Source organism: Idiotropiscis lumnitzeri, chromosome 1, assembly GCF_059441095.1.
Source record: "Idiotropiscis lumnitzeri isolate Australia: NSW breed Sydney's pygmy pipehorse chromosome 1, RoL_Ilum_1.0, whole genome shotgun sequence".
NCBI classification, from domain to species: Eukaryota; Metazoa; Chordata; class Actinopteri; order Syngnathiformes; family Syngnathidae; genus Idiotropiscis; species Idiotropiscis lumnitzeri.
In genome coordinates, this window is record NC_142391.1 from 20,507,325 (window position 1) to 20,531,052 (window position 23,728).

The 23,728-nt window shown below is 44.2% G+C and overlaps 2 protein-coding genes across 2 annotated transcripts; one reads left to right on the plus strand and one right to left on the minus strand.

The window, feature by feature from the left end:
- The first annotated feature begins 1,697 nt into the window (after positions 1-1,697).
- LOC148343610 (solute carrier family 71 member 2-like) lies at positions 1,698-8,121 on the plus strand. Its single transcript, XM_088285789.1, has 12 exons — positions 1,698-2,216; positions 3,667-3,759; positions 3,844-3,906; positions 4,145-4,272; positions 5,025-5,139; positions 5,228-5,446; positions 5,527-5,640; positions 5,729-5,800; positions 6,003-6,115; positions 6,235-6,332; positions 6,405-6,547; positions 7,200-8,121. Exons 1-12 carry the CDS (start codon positions 2,145-2,147, stop codon positions 7,413-7,415), a joined length of 1,446 nt encoding a protein of 481 aa, XP_088141915.1. The 5' UTR covers positions 1,698-2,144; the 3' UTR covers positions 7,416-8,121.
- Positions 8,051-21,564, minus strand: letm2 (leucine zipper-EF-hand containing transmembrane protein 2). The gene is made up of 11 exons (XM_088285654.1): positions 21,327-21,564; positions 20,747-20,808; positions 17,999-18,530; positions 16,502-16,645; positions 15,381-15,524; positions 14,724-14,927; positions 14,348-14,467; positions 14,019-14,138; positions 12,997-13,089; positions 12,735-12,803; positions 8,051-11,349 (listed from the first exon to the last, which is right to left on the minus strand). The coding sequence occupies exons 2-11, from the start codon at positions 20,791-20,793 to the stop codon at positions 11,293-11,295; spliced, it is 1,530 nt and encodes a 509-aa protein (XP_088141780.1). The 5' UTR covers positions 20,794-20,808; positions 21,327-21,564; the 3' UTR covers positions 8,051-11,292.
- Positions 21,565-23,728: the final 2,164 nt, after the last annotated feature.

Here is a 23,728-nt window from a genome sequence, read left to right on the forward strand (position 1 = left end):
GGTCAATCTACTGAATGACAAGCTGCATCTTCAAACGATCCACTATTTTGGATCAGTCTTAAATTGACAGTTGAATTGATTAGCATAGATGAAAGGACTTTTTTTTTTTTTTTAAATCAGTATTATTGAAAAATTGATTTTATTCCCAGCAGCTCCTCGCTGTGTTGGCAGAACGGTGGGCATCGGGCCATGCGCGCACACGGACATCACTTTCGGGCCACAGGACATTGCAGTTACACAAATGTGTCCTAATAGTTCTCGTTCCAACCTGTCTCTTTAATAATACACAAGTGTGTGTGTGTGTATGAATTTCTTTTTCCTTCTCTTCAAGCAGCTGTCGGAAAAATGAGCCACCAGATGACCTGCGTTTCTCTGAGACGAGTGCGTGTTGCTTGGGTTCAAGTGGCTCACCTGCGTTTGACATTTAACTCAGTCTGAAACGCAATGCTGGTTAAAAAGTGCTTTTGTCTTTGTTTCATGTATGGAAAAAAAAGTATACCAAAAAATGTACACTGTACAACCGACTTTAATACTTAGCAATACGAATCCAAGCCACAAATCCAGTTGAAGTTGGCAACTTTGCAAACAAGGCATGCCAGCTTGACTTCATAAGCAGAACTGTGCACTGGCATTTTTCTATTAAAGTTTGTGGATTGTCAAATTATATTCGGTATTATCAAAATATTTTAAACTAATTTTGTTGGATTTTTACTTTCTAGTACCTATCATACTGTTGCGAACAAGTAAAACTTTTTTTAAACGCAAATGAATACTAAAAGTTATTGACGGAAAAAAAAAAAAGAATTCGCCCTCCTCGCTGGAACTTTTTGTTCGTTGAACATTGACCCTCTCGTGGTGTGCAGCGTTCAAGAAGACCATCTCCAGGGTTGATTGATACGAAATGGATGCCGACTCTCCACGCTGACCGCTTCATGAATCGGCTGCAAGCGTCGGCGGATGCGAACGTGCATGAGTGGCAACAGCCAGGCATAACCTCGGCAATAGGTCGCTGGTAAGATCACTTGAGTTGTGCTGAAGTCTCCTATTTAGCGACTAAAACCTAATTAAGAACGTGCAGTTTTTACCCCCGGGAGGTGTGAACATCCATGAGTGGATGCCGCCTCACATGTTAGAAAGGATTAGCGGAACCAAATGCCCGAAATGGAACCAGTCGGGCTTTGTGTGCGCATTCTTGCTCTTATCCGTTTCAGCCTAAGTTGAAAATCGATTGGCAAGGTGTTTTTGGTTTTGTGGAGGTGATGAGATGAGTCACGTTTGATGTCAATAAATCCAAACTATAGTGCACAACGCTTTTATACATTCACAGGTTGAAGTGGACAAGATTTGCATTTTGGTGGCGATCGGTCGCCGTTTTAGACAACTCAATTAACTGACAATTCGAGCAATTTTGTATTTATTGTTTAAACATTTGCACATACATAAAAGTAGTTCTTGGCATAAAATGCAACACTCCAATGAATGAAGAAAACACCTATCTTCAATGACAAACAGAACAAAATAAAATAAAACAACCAACTTAAAATAATATCCCAAGGCGAAAACGACAAGGACACTTTTTCCCAAGTTGTTTTCAACTTTAACAAAAAGAGTCAACTCTTAAACACATTACCGCTTTTGTTAGGGGAAAACCGCAATTGCGTGGGCAGAGGTCCCCTGGCAGCGCAGTCAAGTCACGTGAGTCACACGCGAAACGACTTTTCGATTACCCAACGAGCAGACCCGGAGTCAGAATCTTCCTTTGGGTAGATTAGCGACACAAACGCTTCGGCTGCAACGCGGGGCTGATCTAGGAACAGTTTGATCGTGTTGTTGTTCCTGACAACACACGCGCTAACTAACATCTGGCTGGCTGGCGGAAGAGAGAATTCAACGTCCACTTGTATTGTTACGTCACATCAGGAAAGTTTGTCGTGACTCTTCCTGGCGTGGCCGCCACTTAAGCCTCAACCCGTGATTAGCTCGAGCTAAGTCTCGGCGGGCAACTTGCACCGCACTTCGTGCGGGGACGCCCGAGTGTCTAAAGGCGACGTTCTTTTGCGTCGGTCTGCCACGCCAAACTTCGGACGAGTGACACGCTGGAAGAGACGCGGACACCGCGAGACGGCGATGCCCCAACACCTGAGATGATCGCGGGCAAGGCCGCTACCGACGAGGCCGACCACATCCACATCGACATCATGCTGGTCCCGAGCTCGGTAAATCTTTTAGCACAGCATTGGCGGCTAACGGCTAACGTTAGCATTGCCGGGCGCCTGCAACAATGGCGGCTAATCAAACAGATTGCAGGGAAGAATAAGGGGGGCATTATTGTAATAAAACTATTTACAAATGCGTATTTCAATCCACAAATGTGTAAAACGAAATATCTGTAACCACAGTAACAAATAATCCCGATAATCGACAAATGCGTAATTGAATCACAAATGTCCTCCGAGAATCTACAAAAATCTGTAAAAGTGTACATTGATTTGTATGCGCAAACACCTGGTTAAATGAGTAACGGAATCCGTAAGCGCGCGATCTGGAAACACAAGGCCTCTTGATTGGCTGCGTTTTTACATGTGACTTTTGCTACAGAACTAGTCACAAATGCTATCTGGAGACTTGTTGTGTGGCTCTGTAGCTACTCATTCAGACCACAAGGGGACGCTATTTATTTTTTTACCCAGTCCAGCGTCAACGCTTTCTAGGGGAGGAAAAAATGGCAATTTATTGCAGTTAAAGGAGGACAAGAGCCACGATGGCCCATTTTTCACTAACAAGCTCAGTTTATACTATATTTTTTGATCATTTTCCTTTTTTAATCATTCTCATCTAAATTGGCCACTGGGAGGTTAATCCTTTTGATATGTCGACGTGGTCATAGGTAGGGATGTCCACATGAATTATGGTGCCAATTGATCACTGTTTTTGGACGTTATTAGCAATGAAAGTACAACGATCTCCAATGGAGTGTTTGTATTCGGTCCCTTTAGTGGCTCTTGTAGTACCATCGTGAGAGCGGAGGGGGGGGTGGCCATATTCCTCATTAAAAGTCTGTGTTTTTCAAGTCGTCCCTTATTTTCTCATTTCTCCAAAATGAAGGGATAAAAAAGAGAACTATAAACAATAGTATTAACTGAGCTTGTTAGTGGAAAATGGACCATCTTGGCTGGCCAGTTCTTCTCAAGCAGGGGTGTCAAACTCCAGTCCTGGAGGGCCGGTGTCCCCCATGTTTTCCATCTTTCCTGACTGCAACCCACCCTATTGAAAGCATGCAGGAAAGCAGCCCTCCACGACTGGAACTTGACACCCCTGCTTGAAAGGGTCCCAACACCGCAACTATCGACGCTTTTCGCTAGCCCGTTTATGGCGTTTTGTTGTGTGTTGGCATGAAGCTAGCAGCTGGCCAAGTTGTCTGGTTGATTTAAATACATGTAATTATATTTGCTTTAGAAGCATGTTTGTTGACGTCACTGCCCATGGCCCGCTTCTTGAGGTTTTACTCTTAAGTCAAAGAAGAGGAAAAATTTCTGAATCATGTGATGAAATCTCTCACTACGGCACAATTGTAATGGAATTGAAAAGGGCGAGATGATGGACATAAATAGGAAGTTATGATGTATCAAAATTTCATTCTTTCCTTATTTTTTGGGGTGGTGGCAGCACGCGGAAGGCCGAGCCAGGGTGACGCACGCTGTCATTGTCATCTTCCTGGAGTTCTTTGCCTGGGGTCTGCTAACCACGCCCATGCTGACTGTGAGAGACCCGCCCACTTGCGACAGCGTGAGTTCGCTGTGGCTAGGCTGCCAAGCTAACTTGACGTTGTCACTGTCCCTTCAGGTTCTTCACGAAACCTTCCCGCAGCACACGTTCCTCATGAACGGACTCGTGCAAGGCGTCAAGGTGAGTGCTCGCATCAACTGGGGTGTTTGTGTGTGTGTGTGTGTGTGTGTGTGTGTGTGTGTGTGTGTGTGTGTGTATACACAATTGGACCTGTTAGATGGGTTAAGATAATTTGTCAATATCCGTTGCGGCCGAGTAAAGTAGCTGTGTGTGTGTCTGTGTTTTTGCGCGTATCTTCACTTGTTTGTGCACTTGTTCACATGTTTACGCAAGTATGTGTGTGTGTGTTTTATCTTAGGGCTTCCTGTCGTTCCTGTCCGCTCCCGTAATCGGCGCCCTGTCTGACATCTGGGGCAGGAAATTTTTCCTCCTGATGACGGTGTTCTTCACATGTGCGCCCATCCCCTTCATGAGGATCAGCCCCTGGTGAGTACGCCAGGCCGGCAAGCTGAGCGCACTGAAGGTTCACTTGACCGTCACGTGAGAATCATGTGAGCCTCAACGAGCGCCAGGAGAACAAAAAACAGACGTGTGCTTGGAAATTGCTGCACTCAAAGAAGGGTTCTGTCACTTTCCTGATGCTCATAGATGTCATGTGATCGTAGTCCAGACGTGGGCAGCGTCTTTTTAATCCAGCCTGGTGAACTTGTCTCACTAAAAGTAAAAAAAAAATCTAAATTTCAACACGCCATCTTGGTCAATCACGTCCGCTTTCCCTTGTATGAAATCAATCTTTAATTGTTTTTCTTTTTTTTTTTTTTACCGGCATTTCAATTAGCAAAGGCGAGCATGCCCTTCCCCAAAGGCAAGTTTTTGAAAGAATGAATGGCAAAGACAGCAGGTCTCTTGTGTCCCGAGATTTGAAAATTGAGTTCGTCACGCGGGACGGTGACTCGCTGTGTGGAACTGCTTGATTGATTATGCGAGTTGAGTTTATTTTACATTCACTGACACCAAAGCTGGGCACTTGATTCTTATTTGCCAGTCGGTCCCCTGGCCATCTTGGTACGGTTCCGGCCTTAATCATAAAAATTGTTGACCCCATTACAAAAAAAAAAAAAGGTATGACGTTGCCGCAGGAGAGATGCTAACGGCAGAGGTTCATTTGAACATTAGCTGGCTAATATACCACTCAAATCTGCTTTTGTCTCCTTCTTTCTGTCCTCATGTGTCCCCAGGTGGTACTTTGCCCTGATCGCCATGTCAGGAATCTTCGCCGTGACGTTCTCCGTCGTCTTTGCCTACGTGGCCGACATCACGGACGAACAGCGGAGGAGCACGGCATACGGCCTGGTAACGCTTCCTGCGCCACCGTGCCTTGACACACACACATGCGCGCGCACCCCCCCACACACACGCGCGTGCGTGTGTGCGTTCTCAGGTGTCGGCGACGTTCGCCGCCAGCCTGGTGACGAGCCCCGCCATCGGGGCGTACCTGTCGGCGCGCTACGGCGACAGCCTGGTGGTCCTGGTGGCCACAGTGATCTCGGTGGCCGACATCGCCTTCGTCTTCTTCGTGGTGCCCGAGTCGCTGCCCGACAAGATGCGGCTGACCACGTGGGGCTTCCCGCTCTCCTGGGAGCAGGCGGACCCCTTTGCCGTGAGTCGGGGTGAGGGGAGGCGGGCACGCGTTTGGGCGCCTCCCGAGACTTTGATGGTCAGCTGGCGTTGTTTGTCCAGTCGCTTCGCCGCGTGGGCAAAGACTCCACCGTCATGCTTATCTGCGTCGCTGTCTTCCTGTCGTACCTGCCGGAGGCCGGACAGTACTCCAGCTTCTTCCTCTACCTCAGACAGGTTGAAAAGCACAAGTTGCACACACGTGCCGTTCTTGAACACAACAACACCTACACCCCTAACACATGTGCACCTTGATGTGTTTCAGGTCATTGACTTTTCCCCCGCTGCCATTGCCGCTTTCATCGCCATGGTGGGCATCCTGTCCATTATTGCGCAGGTGTGTGTGTGTGGGGGGGAGACGCATCGCCACTGCAGGGGAGATGCTAACGGCAGAGTTTTATTTATCACTTTAAAATTCCGACTAAATACTCAAGTTTCTGATTGTCAAGTCACAAAATGTGAAAAAGTTCAAGGTGAAGAAATGCTTTTCCAAGGCACTGCGTGTGCTTTTGTAATTGAGTATGGCTGTGTGTGTTCAGACGCTTCTCCTGAGTGTGCTGATGCGTACGTTGGGCAACAAGAAGACGGTCCTGCTGGGTCTGACCTTCCAGCTCTTGCAGCTCACCTGGTACGCCTTCGGCTCCGAGCCCTGGTGAGTCATCCGGGCGCGTTCATCAGCTAGAAGCAGGAAATAGTTTACGTGGCAGTCGCGACAAACAAGATGTTGTGATGTGGCAACTGTGCTAACGGTGGCACTCTTTCACCTTGCAGGATGATGTGGGCGGCAGGCACAGTGGCCGCTTTGTCCTCCATCACATTCCCGGCCGTCTCGGCGTTGGTTTCGCACAACGCCACCCCGGACCAGCAAGGTCTCTAAGGCATGTAGTGTTGGGAGTTGTCTTGGTGCATGTTTGGAACTCTTTGCGTGTGTTTGCGCACAGGCGTGGTCCAGGGCATGATCACAGGCATCCGGGGCCTGTGTAATGGTTTGGGCCCCGCACTGTATGGATTCATCTTCTTCCTCTTCAATGTGGAGCTCAGTGACGTCCAGACGCCAGAAGGACACGATACGCAACACATTAAGGTACACGCAATCAATTATAAGATGCGCACACACAAGTGCAAACTCAGACAAGACATCCGCGCACGCTTAAATGACACATAACACATTTTGGTACTCGCAACAAGTTAAAGTAGCCACACACAGAGACGAGATGTGTACACACATCCAGTCACAAAGATGCGCTCAAACGCTGTCATACACCCAACCAATCAGAGGAGGGAAAAATGCTGACATCATTGAGTGCAAATTTGAAACGTGATTGGCTCAAGAAATTGGCCGGTATTGTTGATTCTGAAGTCTCTGGGCAGATTAAATTGCCATGGCAACACGTAGAGGCACAATTCTGGCAGAGAGAGAAAAGAATCACGCTTTCGTCAAATTTAGGCCACACCCCCAGAATCACGCCTCTGTCAGATATGAAGGCTGATTTCCCCACCCCTCCTGCCCCAAGCACCCTCCTATTATAAAGAGGGGTGGGGAAATCAGCCTTCATATCTGACAGAGGCGTGATTCTGGGGGGCGGGGATATGATAGGGGGGCGTGGTTATTTTTGACCGAAGCGTGATTCTGGGGGCGTGGCCTAAATTTGATGAAAGCGTGATTCTCTACTCTCTTCTGGCCAAGTTGCGTGAGCTAATGGAGGAGAAATGCAAACATTTTGGTGCATCTGCAGAAGTCAAGCGTGCCTGGCCCCCCCTTCCTGTTTGGCGCCTGCGCCGTGGTCTTGGCGCTGATTGTGGCCGCTTTTATCAACGAACGGCCTGCGGCCCCTGCCAGCGTCAAGATGTGCTCAGACAGGAAGCCCGGAGGCTGGGAAACCGGCCCCCTGGCGACGCCCACCAGCGACACTGAGGACATCGAGCCACTCTTACAGGACAGCAGCATGTGATTGACGGGCCGCCCTTGACCAATCGCTGGCCAGAGACCCGTGAGGAGCTGGCAAAATGTGCCAATTTTTTTTTTTTTGGTAGACTTTTGTTTCTTAACATACTTGAGGGAACCAAGCCTCCTCATTGCCATTGGTGACCGACTTGGAAACGTCCCGTGACTGTTGATGAGTTTTAATTTGAAAGAACCCGCTGTTCCGACTCCGCAGGTCGCTTGGCACACGGGCTCCCTTTTTTTGCCCCAAATGGACCTTGTCGCCTCATCACCAAACAAACCACAACCAATTTTCACCAACTTGGCAGGACATAGAAAATGTTTTATCTACCCAAATGATGTTGAAATGAAATCTATTTGAATGTCTGCTGGTGTATCCTTTATTGTGCTTATCCTGTTCACTTTGCATTGATGACTTTGCCAGGCCAAGATGATAATCATTTTCCTGGTCATGTTATGACCTGTGTTTGGGGTTGTAACACGTTACAGTAATAGATTACATTTTGGCCACAACCAAGTATTATAACAAGCTACTCTAAAAAATTATTTTGTAAGGTTACAGTTACTCCGTCTAAAAACGTGTTACAAATTAAGAACCTTGACATGACTTAATCCAATATTTTGAGAGGAAGTGCAGCGATGCAACCTTCACAATCTGTGCTTTATTTTCCTGTGAACATCCAGCAGCAACAATAAACGGATTGATTATTTGATTTCTCTAACAAGACTTTCATTTGCATTTCCACATTCAACTTTCAAATGGCTGAGAAGTTATTGTTTGCAAGCAATCACAGTCATGGTTTCATCAAATAAAATGCAAAAACAAATTGTGAAGAATTGAGCCATTATTCTACTTTGATGAAATTTAAATAATTTTGTGTCATTTGCGGAATATAAAACAGTGGTCATTTTGATTGGCTATTCGCAATCAAAATACAAATCGTCTGCCTTGAAGCAGAAGAGAAGGTTATGCGCGGCTTGCGACGACCTCGATGAGCGGAGGTGTATACGAGGCGCTTTGTTGTCTTGAAAATTAGAAAAAATAGTCGCAGGTAAGTCGCGGAGCAATTCAAGACTATCTGCAAAATAGAGTTGAGATAAACATATTTCCTAACGTTAACTTGTGTATAGAAGTATGTATGTCTACACGCGTGTGGGTATGTATGAGCTGATATTTGTGCCACTACTTAACTGAATATTATCGATTTGAATGTGAATTGCTTAATTTGAATATTTGACTTGAAAACTGAATTATTGAATCACATACATTTTATATTTGTTTAATTTGAATCTGAATTTTCCATCGTCAATTCTGTTCGTCTTCAAAGCTATAAATGGCTTCGCCCCAATGTACTGCTCCAAACTTCTCCACCCTTCGGTACCTGCTCGCTGCCTCAGGTCCGCGGACCAAAGCCCGCTGGAGGTGCCGAGGACTAAGCGTAGCCGCTGAGGGGGAAATCGCTTGTTTTTTGTCGCCGTTCCTTCCCACGAATTGTTAGGCAATCTCTGTCCACGTTTAAAACTTGTTTGAAGACATTTTTATTCATTAACTTTTGACTCAACATAAGACCGTCACTGTTCTACTGTTCTTCTGGTGTCTCATTTTTGCTCAAATTACCCGCCAAGTTGTATGACACCATATGGAAAGCGCTTTGTTACAGCTCCAGTTATTGTGAAATGCGCGAGATAAATAAAGTTGAATTGTATTGTATTCATCAAGCAGTACATCTTACAAATTTAAATCAGGAAAACTAACAGCAGATCACCTTGGAGCATTACATCAAACTTTTTTTTTTTAAGTCCACAACCAATCAACATGACAGAAAATAAAACATATTGCATAACATAAACACATTTCCCCCGGTAAAGGACAGCTTGAACAATGGGAAAAGTAACGGACATACTCCTCGAAAGCAGGGATGGGGAACATTTTTTTCAATAAGGAACCATTTGTGCTTTATACAGTAAATACATGACATAAATATGACTAAGCAATTAAAGAAATGGTTATCATTATATAGTCATGGGAATTTGCGAGTTAACTGATTTTGAGGCTTTTTCTAAGAGTTCCTCTGAGGTTCTAGTTAATCAATTGCATGTCGGGGTCAAGCAAATGCTCTCAATTCTCCAGCCCCGCTTTAAAGAAAGGTGCATATGAGTGCTCTGAATGGTTACGCATTTATTGTCTGGCATCTACTGCTGGCATCGTCTTGGTCAACAAAGGAAGGGGGCAGGATGACTCAATGATAAAATACAGCACACTATGAGCTCAACTTTGCGTAACATTACATTGAGGGTCTTATATTTATTAGAGGACAAAAAAATAAATAATGCCTGTATATTAGAAGCATTAAGATCTATAAGTAGAATTTCTTTCTCTTCAAACAATACTTTACACTGCAGTATATTCAAATAAAATAAGGCAGATTACAGTTCGCCTCAGTCTTGTCTCCTGAAAGGAGTGAACTCTCTCTCTTTTTCTCTCTCTCTCAACAGTCTAGGGAGGGGGTGTAGAAGGGGTGAAGAGTTAATGATGGGAGCATGGATCATTTCATGAGGTTGCATAGTAAACTGAACAACGCTTCTGCCATAATGCACGTCACCAACGACAATATACACATTTACAAATTTACTGGTGGAGGAATCAAGTGGAGCGAACGCGAGTCACCGTTGAGGCAGTCGCCAGGCTGCCCCATGCGAGGTTTGGATCGTGTTTCCAGGAGAAACTCAATCGAGAAACTGCAATTTAAGTGACGTTTCAAGCTGTTCATGGAGAGCAACGCAGACGAGAGCGATATGGAGTGCAGAAGTCGGAAAACAGAGTAGGGGTGTCGCAAGAAATGTTTCACTTCAGAACAGATAGCGAGATTTGCGGCCTAGAGTAATGTCCGACGCCGATATCGTCCGATACGATAATAGCAGGAATGATAGATGTCATTTTGATGATTTATTTTTTTCGTATGAATTGTTAGAAGAGACTTGATCAAGTTATACTATTAAACCGAACAACAATCGTCAGCATCTTTAGGTATGAGAATATATGAGCCATTTATTCCAAACGTTTTGGTGATCTCAAATTCAACCTCAATCAGAATGTTCTGTGCTTGAATAAAAGAAATCAAAGCAGGGCTCGAGACGGTTTTTGAACTGGTTGTAAACTTTTTGGCTTGGCAGTACCAGCTCTGAAGGTGCTAAATATGCCAACTTGCAGACATTTGCTTCCTTAACAATTGATGTCAATTTTCCTATTTTCAAAAATCTCTCAGGAACACGAGAGCGGGACGGCGCATGGCATTGTTTTTTTTCTGTAAATTTAATATGAATGCTTCAAAGAACAAATCAATCGTGCGATCTCCTCTGGGATGTCAAAAGTGCTCGTCAATTTGTACTGTAATGCAACATTGATTAAGTCTGAGTGATTTTAATATCCAGTAGCGAAGGTGTAACTACAGTTAAAAAGGAAAAGGCACGGCCGTTGGAGCTCACACTCATTCATCCGACCCCTCCCTTTTTTTTTTATTCGTAAACTTCAATATTTTTTATTATATACATGACGCCTCCCAGACCGCCTTCGCTAGCTTCTTTACAGGAGTGGTTGTTCTTCTCACGTGGGCTATGCACGCTCGCTCATAAAATCCGATGCTGTTTTTTTGTCCGATATCAGACCGCAATGCGATCCAAATATCAGATGGGGACACCCCTACTACAAAGCACCATTGCGTCATCTACAGTTCACATCTTCAGCCGCCCTCTGCGTCAATTCGTTAGCAAGAGAGATGTGAGCAAATTAATAGCTCGTTAATTGAACACGGTGTCCTTTGTTAATGACTTGTGGACTTCCTAAATTCATTCCCACTTTTGAGTCCAGTCGCTCGCACTCCACTTTAAACACCGTTGGCACTCATCTTGCTCTTCTGGGACACCTCGGTTGCTGCTTTAGCCTGCCAGAGAAACAATAAAAAGCTCAGCAACGGTATCAGCGATATGAAGCGCTATGTTGTTCTTTATGCCTGCTTTTAAAAGTGATGGATTTTGATGGTAGGCCAGTATCTAATAGGAAACCTAATAAGAGCCAAAGGGAATGTGACAAAATTGCCGGTTAAACACAAAAACCTCTGCCGCTCTCGTCTATAAAATGCTGCCTTGAGATACGACTGACTCGACTTTGGAAGATTCTCGGGACAATTCAGTCAAGTTGAGAGCTCAGGGCTGCACTTGCAGTGCTCATGCGCACCGACGCACCACCAATGTACACCCCTGGTTAAAACTCTTCAGGGAATGGTTATTTGATAGCTAGCTAGCTAGATTTTGCGTATTTGATAAGAACATCCACTGGTCAAACAAGATCTATTGCCTTGAGTGTCTTCGCACACGTGCTGTCCACAAGAGGCTTATTATAAAGTAGATAAAATAACGGGAGGAAATAAAATACAAGGAGATACCGTAGATTCAAATACAAGATGGAGTGTGATTCAAAACCAAATATGACCTTTGTAAAGGCATAATCTTAATCGGATATGTTGTTCAATATTGTGGCTGGCCGGTTGATATAAATGGAACGGGAACATTTTTAAGAATTGACATTTAAGTTCTCATTGCTTAGTAAAGCACCACAACCACTTTCCCCAAATAAATAGGGAAGATGAGCAGATAGATCAAATGGATTATGTGCTTAACTCACTTAATTATCCACAGAGCAGCTTTAATGGTTTTTTGATAAGGTTAGGAGAGATTTAGCAACTGTGAAGTTAAACAAAGTAACAGACTAGAACGTGTATGGGTGCCAGCCACAGCTCTATAAATAGCCGCTATTTTGAGATCTCGTACTGATCAAAGTTCCGATTGAACACGCTCGAGCTTTTGTTTGACTTGTAGACTGAACGCTGCGTCTCCCACCAACCTCAGGATGCTACGCTTGTTTTATTTTGAATGAATGAAGAGCAAGGCCTTCTCAAAAATAAAAAGTGTGGTATGAAGTGAGAGGCTAGCGTGTAGTGTGTTAATGACCAAAGCCAGGAGGGACAAATTGGATGAGAAACAGGCTGCTAAGCCCGGCTTTACCACGTCGTCTTCCATCACAAAAGTCTCGATATAAACCAACCTCACCATATTGTATTGCAGGACAAGAGATTTCAAAAATGTTGAATAGTAAGCGTGTTTGCGTCTGCCTGAAGCACATTGAGTTGCCTTGTGTAGGAAATGTGCCATATAAATAAAACTTGAAAAAGAATTGGCTCACTGCACTCAATAGTGTTCTCAAATTGTTCGCCAACAACCTTTTATCAAAATTCCTCATCAGCAAGCAGCATCGCATCTTTCGACTCACCTGGAGGACTTCAGCAGCAGTTAAAGGTTTGTCTGACTTGATAGCAGCCTTGTTCCTGACCTCCTCTGGCTGAAACACAAAGACGATGGCATCAACGAGACAAAGTGTTACCACTTTTTATTAAGAGTATGCATCTATAAAGTGCTTATTAATACGTTTAACTTTATGGCATCGATTCAATCATAGGCATAATAAAGTGCCGAGTTGCCCCCCATCCTGTTAGTCTTATCGGATGATGTGTGTCTTGGAGGAAGGTACGAACCGGCCGGTCTTTGATGTTCAGCGCAGGATCACACAGCAGGTCTGAGCTGACCAAGGTCCCGTTTGCGCCGTTATTCTCTCCTGGAGGCGTTTTCTGTGGAAATAGCACGCAGAAAACCATCAGGCGCTTACATTTAGATTGCAACAAATCAAGACTTGACCGGAATGCCATCCTGCTGTACGCTGCCTGTCACGTGTGCGTTCAAGACAGCAAGTAAAGCCACCATGGAGCGACACAAATTAGTCGCCGACTGACCCTCGCAACAAAAATGAGACCACCTGGCGTTCTTGTTGGAAAGCTCGATTGACAAGGATGGCTGCTGTGGCGGAGAAACATTTTCATGACAAATAAGGGGCCTTGGACAATTTTGTCCCAAGATTTCTAGAGGATTCAGCTGGAGATATCCGCGAGCTCCGTTGCAACGTTGGGTGGCCGAAACACGCTCCATTTTTGGACACAACAAATTGAACACTATAGGCCAGTATTTTCAGATTAACACTCACACTCATATTTTAGGTGTATTCTGCTTTCAGGGGAAATTTCAAGATCAACTTTAACGTGCTTCCTATCTTAACAAGTGAACTTAATTTGACATTCTCCTTGTCCAAATGTTTTTTATGTTTCAGAACTTGCAGCTCGCTGACAACTGCCTCCAATGTGGACAGGTGTCATAATAAGGACCTTTTTCACCAAACTAGACACATGACCAATAACGCTAACAATGGATAAGACTCCTTCTCGTATTTTCCCTCAGCGTGCGGCTCGCTGCCGTATCGGTACAGTTACCGATACCGGTATCGGAACAACACTAAGTCTACAGCACATGTATTGGTATGACTTGCATCGTAGAATCCCAATCCGAATTCATTCCACATTTGAAATTTGGAAGTTCACCCAAACTAGTTGTAGACGATTGGCAACTCCTGAAAACTGGTCGAGAGAACAAAGCACACTTGGTGATGCAACGGAATAGCCGAGTACGTTGGGTGTGCAGGCGGCTTCACAGTGCAAGTAGCTCGAACCTCAAGTTTGGGCACAGGTGGGATGACTGGGGTCTTGGGTTTGATGTCAGTCAGGTACATGGCTCTGGAGAGCAGCAGCAATGACGGAGGAACATTTTCATTCAGGTGGAGGTCCAGCCACTAAATTTAGGGAGACAAATATTAACAGTCTGGTTAGTTGGCAACCTCATAAGGCATCAACACAAAATCTGGCTTTGCTTTGCCTTTAGCGACACTTCCTGAGAGAAGCATAGGAGAAACGTAGAAGCGTCTCCAATAGGTTCGAGTAGAAAGATTCTGGTGGTGTCCATGAAGGCGACGTTTATTTTCATCAGTTTCTGCTTGCTCACCTGTTGCAGTTGCAGGCGGAGCTGATCCGTGGTGAGACCGAGAGACCTCATTCCACGGCTGCGACAAGCTGCCTGCAACTCTGATACACTCATCGCCGCGACACCCTCTGCCGCAATCATCTGGACAAAAAAGTCAACCTTCAGACGGGAGCAAGAGCTGCTCAACATCCCAGCGTTATTTTCTCTTTTCTATATTACAATACACTGTTGGACATTTAGGCAAAGGACTTTTGAAGTCAAAGCAATCGACTGCACAGATGTTAAGTATTTGTTGCACAGGTTTTCTCGTTCACAGAGTGAAAGTCCGCCTGGAGCAGAAAGCCATCCATCACAGAGTGGTACCGTTGGGGATTAGCTATTACATTCATCCACTCACCTCGTCGTCTGACTTGATGGTCCTGAGTCGCAACATGAGCTGGAATCGCAACAGGTTGTTGGTGCCGATGGGCTGCAGTTCCAGCAGTTTGCACAGGGCCACCAGCTGGGGGCGCTCGAGGTGCTCTAGCGTCAGCTCGTCCTCAAACAGCTTTGAAAAGCGGACTATGTCCTTGGTGGTGGGCTGCTCACCGGTGCCCCGAACCTGACGTGGATACACGGACGTTCATGTGAAATGAGATGGGCCACAAGAATCAGACCTGACGGCTGATGACTTTGTTTTCTTCAAGTAAGTACTGCAACAATCGATGCAAAAAACACTAAACGGCTTCACACGATTACTGGCTCTTGGCAGCAAGTCAAAGCAACTGCCTCCAATGTGAACAGGTGTCCTCAGAGGGACTTTTTGCATCAATCTAGACATGAGTAGACCTACGACCAATGACGCTAAAAATGGATAAGGCTGCTTGATACAGCATGATCCCAATATCGAAAGCCGGCATCGGCACCGTATTTGTTGGCACTCGCCGATCCGATACCGGCGTTTTAATGCCGTATCAGGGCCTTTCCTGATACTGGTCGAGGTATCGGAACAACACTACTTCAAACTGATATGCAACAAGACAAGTGAACATGCTAATGAGAAACCCAAGAGCACCTGCTGAACATAGGTGGAGAAGCGCTGAGTCTCATCCTCGCTCTGAGCCGTGGCCTTGTTCCTTCGAGCCATCTCAGCAATGGTCTCTTGGAGAAACTTGGCAAGTTCAAGCTTCGCAGCTAGACCCTTCTTCTGCTTCTCCTCCTGAACAAAAAGGAGAAGTTGGAGATTTCATGAGCTGAATTTTGCATTGTGGCCTCGAGACCAATTCAGCGCAGCAAACATCATCCACTTAAATAAAACCGCTGCTCGCCCTCCCCTTTAGGATAACAGGGTCACTCAGGGGTAAACAATTTTGCACAATCCTGATTCATGACCAAAACACACATTACCTGTACATAGAATGTTATCTGTAAAGCGGAATATTAATAGTGACATCTAAAAATAAAAGTGTGGTTCGAAATATTCGACATCAACGTTGGTGATAATGCTGTTCAAACTAATGCCGTTTAAATTATCGGGAAGCTCAACTTTGATACCAAAAAGAATTCATAAATAAAGTACAATCAGATGCCCACAGACAAGAAGAGCGTCTGAGAAAAAAATAAAAAAAAGTCAAGGAATTACTGTGGGTCCATATTTGCGATACGACCAAGCTGATTAGAAATGTCGTTGCAAGAACAATACTCTGGAAAACATTATTTTGAGTGATTCAATTTAAAAAGAGAAAAACGTGCTTTTCACATTCACAACACAGAGTAAAGTGTTGATAATTAGTTTACAGCTACAGAAATACCCAAATTCACCACCTGAAAAAAAAAATAATGACTTAAAAAAAAAAACAGCCCAAATTAGTTTGATGATGAAAATTGGCTACTAATTTGCTTTCTGAAATTTTCTGCCGAATCTGTAAAACAAATTGACAATTTGAACTACCAAAATGAATGAAGACATTTTAATCTAATCCAATGAGATGTACCAATAAATGTCCGGCGCCTCCAACCACTAGATTAGTAAATACGGTCGATCAGACACCGATTACTCAATCATCTGAAAATTCATGACCATGCTAAAGAAAATTGCTTTGATAAGACATAGTTGCACCGGCATCTCTATCTGAAGTTACATAAGCAGGGCGAACCGGTCACTGAGGTTATGTGCATGTGTGCATGTCCACGTGCCTTTTTGGACTCCGTCTCGAAGGTGGAGGGCAACATTTCTGGGAAGAGCTTCAAGAAAACGGGAAGGAGGAACTCCATGAAGGGAACGATGATGAACACCATGAAGGGGACCAGACGGAAAAGGTCGGCGCACGTTCTCATCAGCTGTGAACGGAAAATAGAAATCACCTTGGAACTTTTTCTTTCAGCACCCACAACTTACAAGTACTGTGAAGTGCAACGGAACCAAAAATAGTTTCGGCATGGCCCCACACACATTGCGCTCACATGTCCGCATAATGTACACAAGCTGCTTAACGTCATGCATCAGGCAGACAGTTTACCCAATGTCTGACCTCCAATCAGCATTTTAGTGCACAACTGGGTGGAAATAAAAAGAATATACACCAGACACAATGCCAGATGTTTGGTGGTATGAATGAGACCCAGATTTATAAAAAATAAATAAATTTGACATCTTTACTAGACTTATAACCTGAACAATTTTAATTATAATAAACTAAAATCTTTTAAGGGGAACAATAAGGCACATAGGCTACCTGGAGTGGCTGACATCAGCTTGTATCGACTATGACGTTACTTCATAAAACGGGGAATAGCGGAAAAGTAGTTACTCATTTCTCAAGAAATTAAGTACATCTACTGTTGTTCACGTACGTACATGACTTTTTGGAGTGGCATTACCACATTGAGGAAAATTGGATTTCTTTTGTTTTTTTGAATGAAAATGGTTACTTACCCCAAAACAACAACAAAAATAAAACTCATTTTAGAGCTGTAATTGCAATATTGTGATGGCGTAAAACCACTCATGTTTATCATACTGTCAGAATCAGATAATTAATTGTAGAAAAATGTTGGAAAATATTTATCTTGGTCTCATTTTTTCAACGGGAGTTCATGGACGTCATGTGGTACATTGTATATGCAGAACGTGCTCAGGGGAGCCTTAGTTTAGCGTCATATTGTTATGGTTGTCGTGTAACCTGAAATTGTGCACTGGAGTAAATCACTAACCTATGTGAATGCGGTCGTAAAGTCATAATTTCAGCAAATATCTCTCGGCAAGCCTCGTCACAAAGAATATATAACAATGCAATGAAAACCAGTAAGCACTTCGGTACCTGAGCCTGCCTGTTGTGCTGCATGACCACGTATTCTTAAGACACTAGTGCGCCATTAATAACCTCAGAATTGTTCGATACTTATTCATGTGGAAATGTGAATAACTGCAATAAACCCAAAGCAATAACAATTGAAAAACATGGGTCAAACTATTTCTTGTTAGTTAGTTAGTTTAGCAAAACTACACTTTTTAAAACCTGAGAGGAAATAATGTCCAATAAGAAACTGTTTTTGAAATATAAAATTCAACCAGTGTTATGGACTGGACTGTATTCAACTTTACTGTTGTTTATTTCGTTCGTTGCAGCCTTACGCGAGGCAGGTGTTCGACACGTTGTAAATACGCACATTGAATTAATCAAACTCTCTCACCCTTCTCCTTTCTCTTCGTGTGAGGATCTGTCCGTGCAGCAGATGCCACACCATCCTGCCTGCAACCGTAGTGTCAATGCCAAGCAACCGGAAGCCATTATAATAATGCTTCAGCTCGTCGACAATCCTGAGATACAGAGCCTTCTTCACGATGGCCCTCTCCTGCGTCGTGAGCACAGTGGCGGCAGCAGCGGCTGTTTGGGGGGGTGGCGGTGGCGTTTGCGGTTGGGCTACAACAGCCGCAGTGTCCTTCGTTCCATCCGATGGCAAATTCTGAGGCGGGGGTGAGATTTTGGCCTCCTCGTTTTTAACGTCTTGGAGCCAAACGACTGAACTGTGCAGAGTTCGGGCAAGTTGGGCAGAGTTTTGCCTGCAGACCAGGTTGCGGCCTCTGTAACAGCGTGAGTGGCCGTAGCGGAAGTGCCTAAGTGGGTTTGCCGATGAGGAGATGTTGCGTGGAGTTTCTATGTGGAGGTAGGCTCTGGAAGACAGAGAGGAGCAACTGTGCTGCTGGGATAACAGATACGACCCCCTGAGGACAAAAAGAAAACTCATCAGATACGAGACAGACAACGCAACCTTCAAAGTTGTATAATTTGAAGTGCAACCAGACAAACAAGATTGAAACATTGGAAAATTTCACCTGCAGAGTATTGAACTTTTCAGCTAAGTCGTTTGTGCCAGCGATAACATGCAGCAATTCATAAAAATTAAGAGCCAGTGAAGAGGCCGAGATTGGGGTTATGTGAGCTGCCCGGCTGACTCCATAGTAAAGTGCATTACGGTAATCTAGCCGAGATGTAACGACTGTTGCTAAGTGCTGCTGGGAAAGAACGGGCTTCATCTTCATAATAATATAAATCATAATATCAAGAAAAAAAAATGAGATGGGTTACTGTTTGAGCTTTGGAACACAACAGTGTAGAGAAACCTTTAAATCAGGGGTCTCAAACTAAATTTACCTGGGGGCCACTAGAGGCAGACTCTGGGTGAGGCTGGGCCGCATCAGGTTTTCCGCAAGAAAAAAAATTAAAAAAAATCTAATCTTCTCAAATGTCTTTATTTTTATTTTTTAACACAAAATAAGATTTAAAAATAAATAAGGAATTAATAAGAAAATTAATCAGTAATAAATAATAATAATAATAATAATAATAATGAGTCAAATGTCTGTATTAACAGTTCTTTAATCTTCTTCTGAACATGAATTGTCCTGAACATGAGTGGAACATTGAACATGAACTGATCTTCTGAACATGGCTTCTCATGCCTACATCTTGCTGCTAGAGACCTGGCAGCGCTTCCTCTCGCATAGCTGAGCCACATTTGTCTTGAGGGAGGAAGCAGTTGAGACCCTTAGTATGGCTTGAAGATGATCATCAGTAAGTCTGGACCTGTACTTGGACTTATTGAAGTTCAAGGTGGAAAAGAGCTTTTCGCACAAGTATGTACTCCCAAAAAGGCACATGGTCCGCTTGAACATTCGGGAAAGCTCAGGGAAGCTGGGGGTCAATTCTCTCAAAAATTGCCCAAGCTTGTCTGCTTTTCCACTCACCTCCCTGAACTTGGCTTTGAGTTCAGAGTTGCACTGCAGGTCAATGAGCTCCATTTGAAGCACAGGTGGGGCATCTTGCACATCAAAGGAAAAGGGGTCCGCAAAAATTTGAAATGTGGCTCTGTGCGTCTTGAATTCTGCAAATCTGTGATCAAATTCCTCCTGCAGCTTCATAAGGGCGTCAACATATTTCTGACCACTGAATGGTGTGCCTACATCCACGAGTGCCTTGCATGTTGGGAAATGGCACAGGTTTTTTTCTGAGAGAGCTGGGCTTTCCATAACATAAGCTTTGTGGAGAATGCTCTAATGTTGTCATATGCAGCACTGACAAGTTGCCCCTGGCCTTGCAACTTCTTGTTCAGCACATTAAGCTCATGTGTGATATCAACAAGAAAAGCCAAGTCCATGAGCCATTTGGGGTCACTTAGATCAGGAACAGCCACCCCATCCTTCTCCATGAAGGCTTTCACTTCTTCCCTCAGCTCAAAAAATCTCCTCAATACGTTTCCCCTGCTGAGCCAACGTACCTCGGTGAAGTAGAGCACATCCCCATATTCTGACTCCATTTCCTCTAAAAAAGCACGGAACCTTCTGTGCTTTAAGCCCCTGGATCTGATTTGGTTGATGCATTTCACAACCACAGACATCACATTGTCAAACTTGAGGCATTTGCTGCAAAGGGTCTGCTGATGGATAATGCAGTGCAGAGCAATGGCCTCCTCCACACCCTCCTCCTCCAGTTTTTTTTGAACAAGTGCCACCAGTCCATTTTTCCTCCCTGTCATTGATGGTGCTCCATCTGTAGTTATTCCAACAAACTTCTTCCATGGCAAACCGGCATTCTCAATGGCATCACACAGCTGGTGAAATATCTCCTGAGCAGTGGTCTGGCCATGCATTGGAAGTACTGTGAGCAACTCCTCCATCACTTCACACTTGTCATCCACACCACGGACATAGATTGCGAGCTGGGCAGTGTCGGTGATGTCTGCGGTCTCATCAAGAGCGACTGAGTATGCACTGAAACATTTGGCTTTCTCACACAGTTGATCATAAATGTCACTTGACAGGTCAGAAGCATAAACCATAGTTCTGGGAGGAGTAGGCCTACTTCTGTAGTTATAAAGCTTTAATTACACTGTAATTAAAGCTTTATAACTTTCATTTAAAGTTTAAATGAAAGCTCTTACCTGGATCTTGTAATGGCAAAGAGCACCTGGTGGCTGAAGGCTGCCATTGCATGAATAGATCACTGGAGGCAGGAACATGAGGAGAGAGCACGCGTATATCCAATTACAACTCACGGTTCGAACACGTTAAATAAGAGTAAAGCACAAATATTTCACACACGGCGGATTGTCGAGTGAGTTCCATGATCACACGGCATCATAACACGGGAGAAGCGTAACGATCGAAACAAGCTTGTCAAGATCCGGATTCTGTGGCTTTAAATCTTTTTTAAGATGTGCTCGTAGGTTACAGTAACTGTATCGGCGTCAGATTAAAATACACGTATAGATTCAGACTTAACTGGTCTTTATTAAGTAAGTCTTTGATACGCCGAAGCAACTCGGACTCCACGCTCAAATCAGCAAGCAACATTCGCAATATTTTGCTTTTTTCCCCACTCACGTGAGCTTCAGTCTGACGTGAAACAACAAGTCATGTTTCATTCGAGTGACACTTGCAACTCTCAGTTTGTAGCTTCAGCCGATTAGTTTGTCATCGCAGCCCGCTAAGCTAGCGAGGGAAATGGCGAGCCCAACTAACCTCCAACGTCAATGACCCGACAAAGGCTTGTTCGGGACGACGTGACAAATACGATCCATCCTCAACAAGCGGCCATTATGAATAACAAGGACGATGTCAGAGTTCGCTGTGGCGATAAATCCGTTGGCAGTGGCAGATTCCGAGATGGGAGTCGTCGCGTCTTCGTGATACTCCACCAAAACAGCAGACCGCTGGCTGACCTGCTGAGCAGACGCAGCTCCAACTGCGCATGCGTGGATGTGGCGCGACGACCAAAACGAAGATTGTAAATGTTGCGTACAATGCTCGGCTTGGCTTTTTTGTTGTTGTTGTTGTTGTTGTTGTTTTTTGCTACGCTTCCACATTAAACTGCTCACGACGTGTATAGGCCCATATTAGCCAGGACTTAAAGTATCCGGCGTGAGATTTGGCATAGATTAGTAAACACAGCCATGTGACATTTATGTTAAAAGCATGTTGACACTAATGGGACAACAATGAAGACTTGACACTTTCCTACAATGTAAAGTAGCCAATGTCCATCTTGTACATAATAACATGCGTGAATTTGCCCTCAAAATAACCCAACACTCATTAATGTCTAAGCAGCGAGCAACAAAAGTGAGAGAAAATGTCCAAATAGGGTCCAATTATACTAGATTAACACATTATTATTTTCACTCACTCAAAATGTTCAATATTGCTTACGATACACACAACAGTTGCCACCTTTATAAAGATGCGCGTAAATAGGAAAGAAAGCCACACCTTTGTCAAGTCCGTCACTTGACAAATGTTAGGGAACCAACGTGTTCCTTGGTATTCCTCCAGACATATTACACACAAATAATTGAACAACGAAAGTCTTAATGAAATTTAGTTGTGAAGCTGACCAAAAGAGTCAACAATGGTTCATCTCTAAGAGCTTGGGGTTTTGAAACTGAAGCGTCCTGCTGTGGACAAATCATGTAAAAATTACAACTATTTGCTAGTCTACATGCAGCCTACTTTTGAGGTGCCCTTGAGGAAGGCACTGTCCCCACCTCTCTAGTTCAAGAGGTGCAGAGTTGTTGTCTCTCCTGGCAAGCTTGCACGTGTGTGATTTGCATGAGTGTTGATAGTGAAATTTTTGCCTCATTTAAATGACTGGACGTGTTCCATATCAACTTCCTAGCTATTTTCAAGGGTTTCAAAGCTTTGTTATTAGGTCTGAATTTTGTATTTTCTTTACTACTACAAATGTACTTCTGTTCATCTATCTATGCCAGCGACAAAGTGACAGGCAGAACAAGTAAATGCTCGCTATCAAAAGGCAGAAGGTACACAATTAAGAGTAAATTGAGATGATCTTGGCATATCAAGAAAGTTGTGAAACGCTGACTGCTTTTTTTTTTTTTTGCTTATGCTGTCAAACAATGGCAAACTGGAGTAAAGTTGCAAAATTTTGAGGATTCGCCATTAAAAGCGGACGCAAGGCTGGGCCCCATTGCTGTTTGCATCTAAAATTGTTTGACACAGAAAAGAAAAGGGGCTACTTCCCAGCAAAATATGAGCCATACAATTAATATGACGCCAATCCATTTCTCTAATGCTTATCCTCATTTGAGTCACCTGTGTTATGAGCTAGAGTCTATGCATCTGAGTTTGGGTGAGCAGGCAGGATATTCCCTGGACTTGTCGCATCCAACTGCAGGGCACATTCTATATTCATATTCACACGGATGGAGAATTTCAAGTCCTGCGTGAACCTAACATGCATGTTTTGGGGATGTGGGACGATGCAGGAGTACCCGCCTGAAGTCAAGCTACACCAGCACAGGGAGAACATGCAAACTCCACAACCGAAGGCCGGAGCAGGAGTCAAACCCTGCACCTCTGAACTGGGATGCAGACAACCTCGCCGCTCATCTGTTGTGGCATGCTTTTGTAATAATCTTGTAAAGACACTTTGCAGACTCAGTGTTGCGGTAGAGGACATTGGATGCGCCCAGGGCATCCAATTTTCACTTACTTGGTTTGATTTGCATGTTTGGTTAATTCTAGACTTTAAAATTGTTCTTAAGTGTGAATCTCGACCTCTGCAGGTTCTACACAGCTTCTGTCCAGTCGGCTGGCTCCAGCTCACCTGGCACCCTACAAAATTTGGATGGAACAGGAAGCATCATGAAACCGTGTCCACTTTGTGTGAAAGAAATTGCTCAGTAAAGGTTATCTTTCTTTACACAACACATATTTTCTCTTTTTCACTGTAGGCGTGACCATTACTTGAAGTGCTGGGAGCTGCATTGACTAAATTAACAATAAACTACACGTCCCGATGTGGCGCCTGCTGCTGGCCCTTGCAGATGTAACACTTTGACCATCTATTAAGTTAACGCGCTCGTGTAGTTTGAGCTGAAAGCAGAAGAGTGCATCGTATCAAA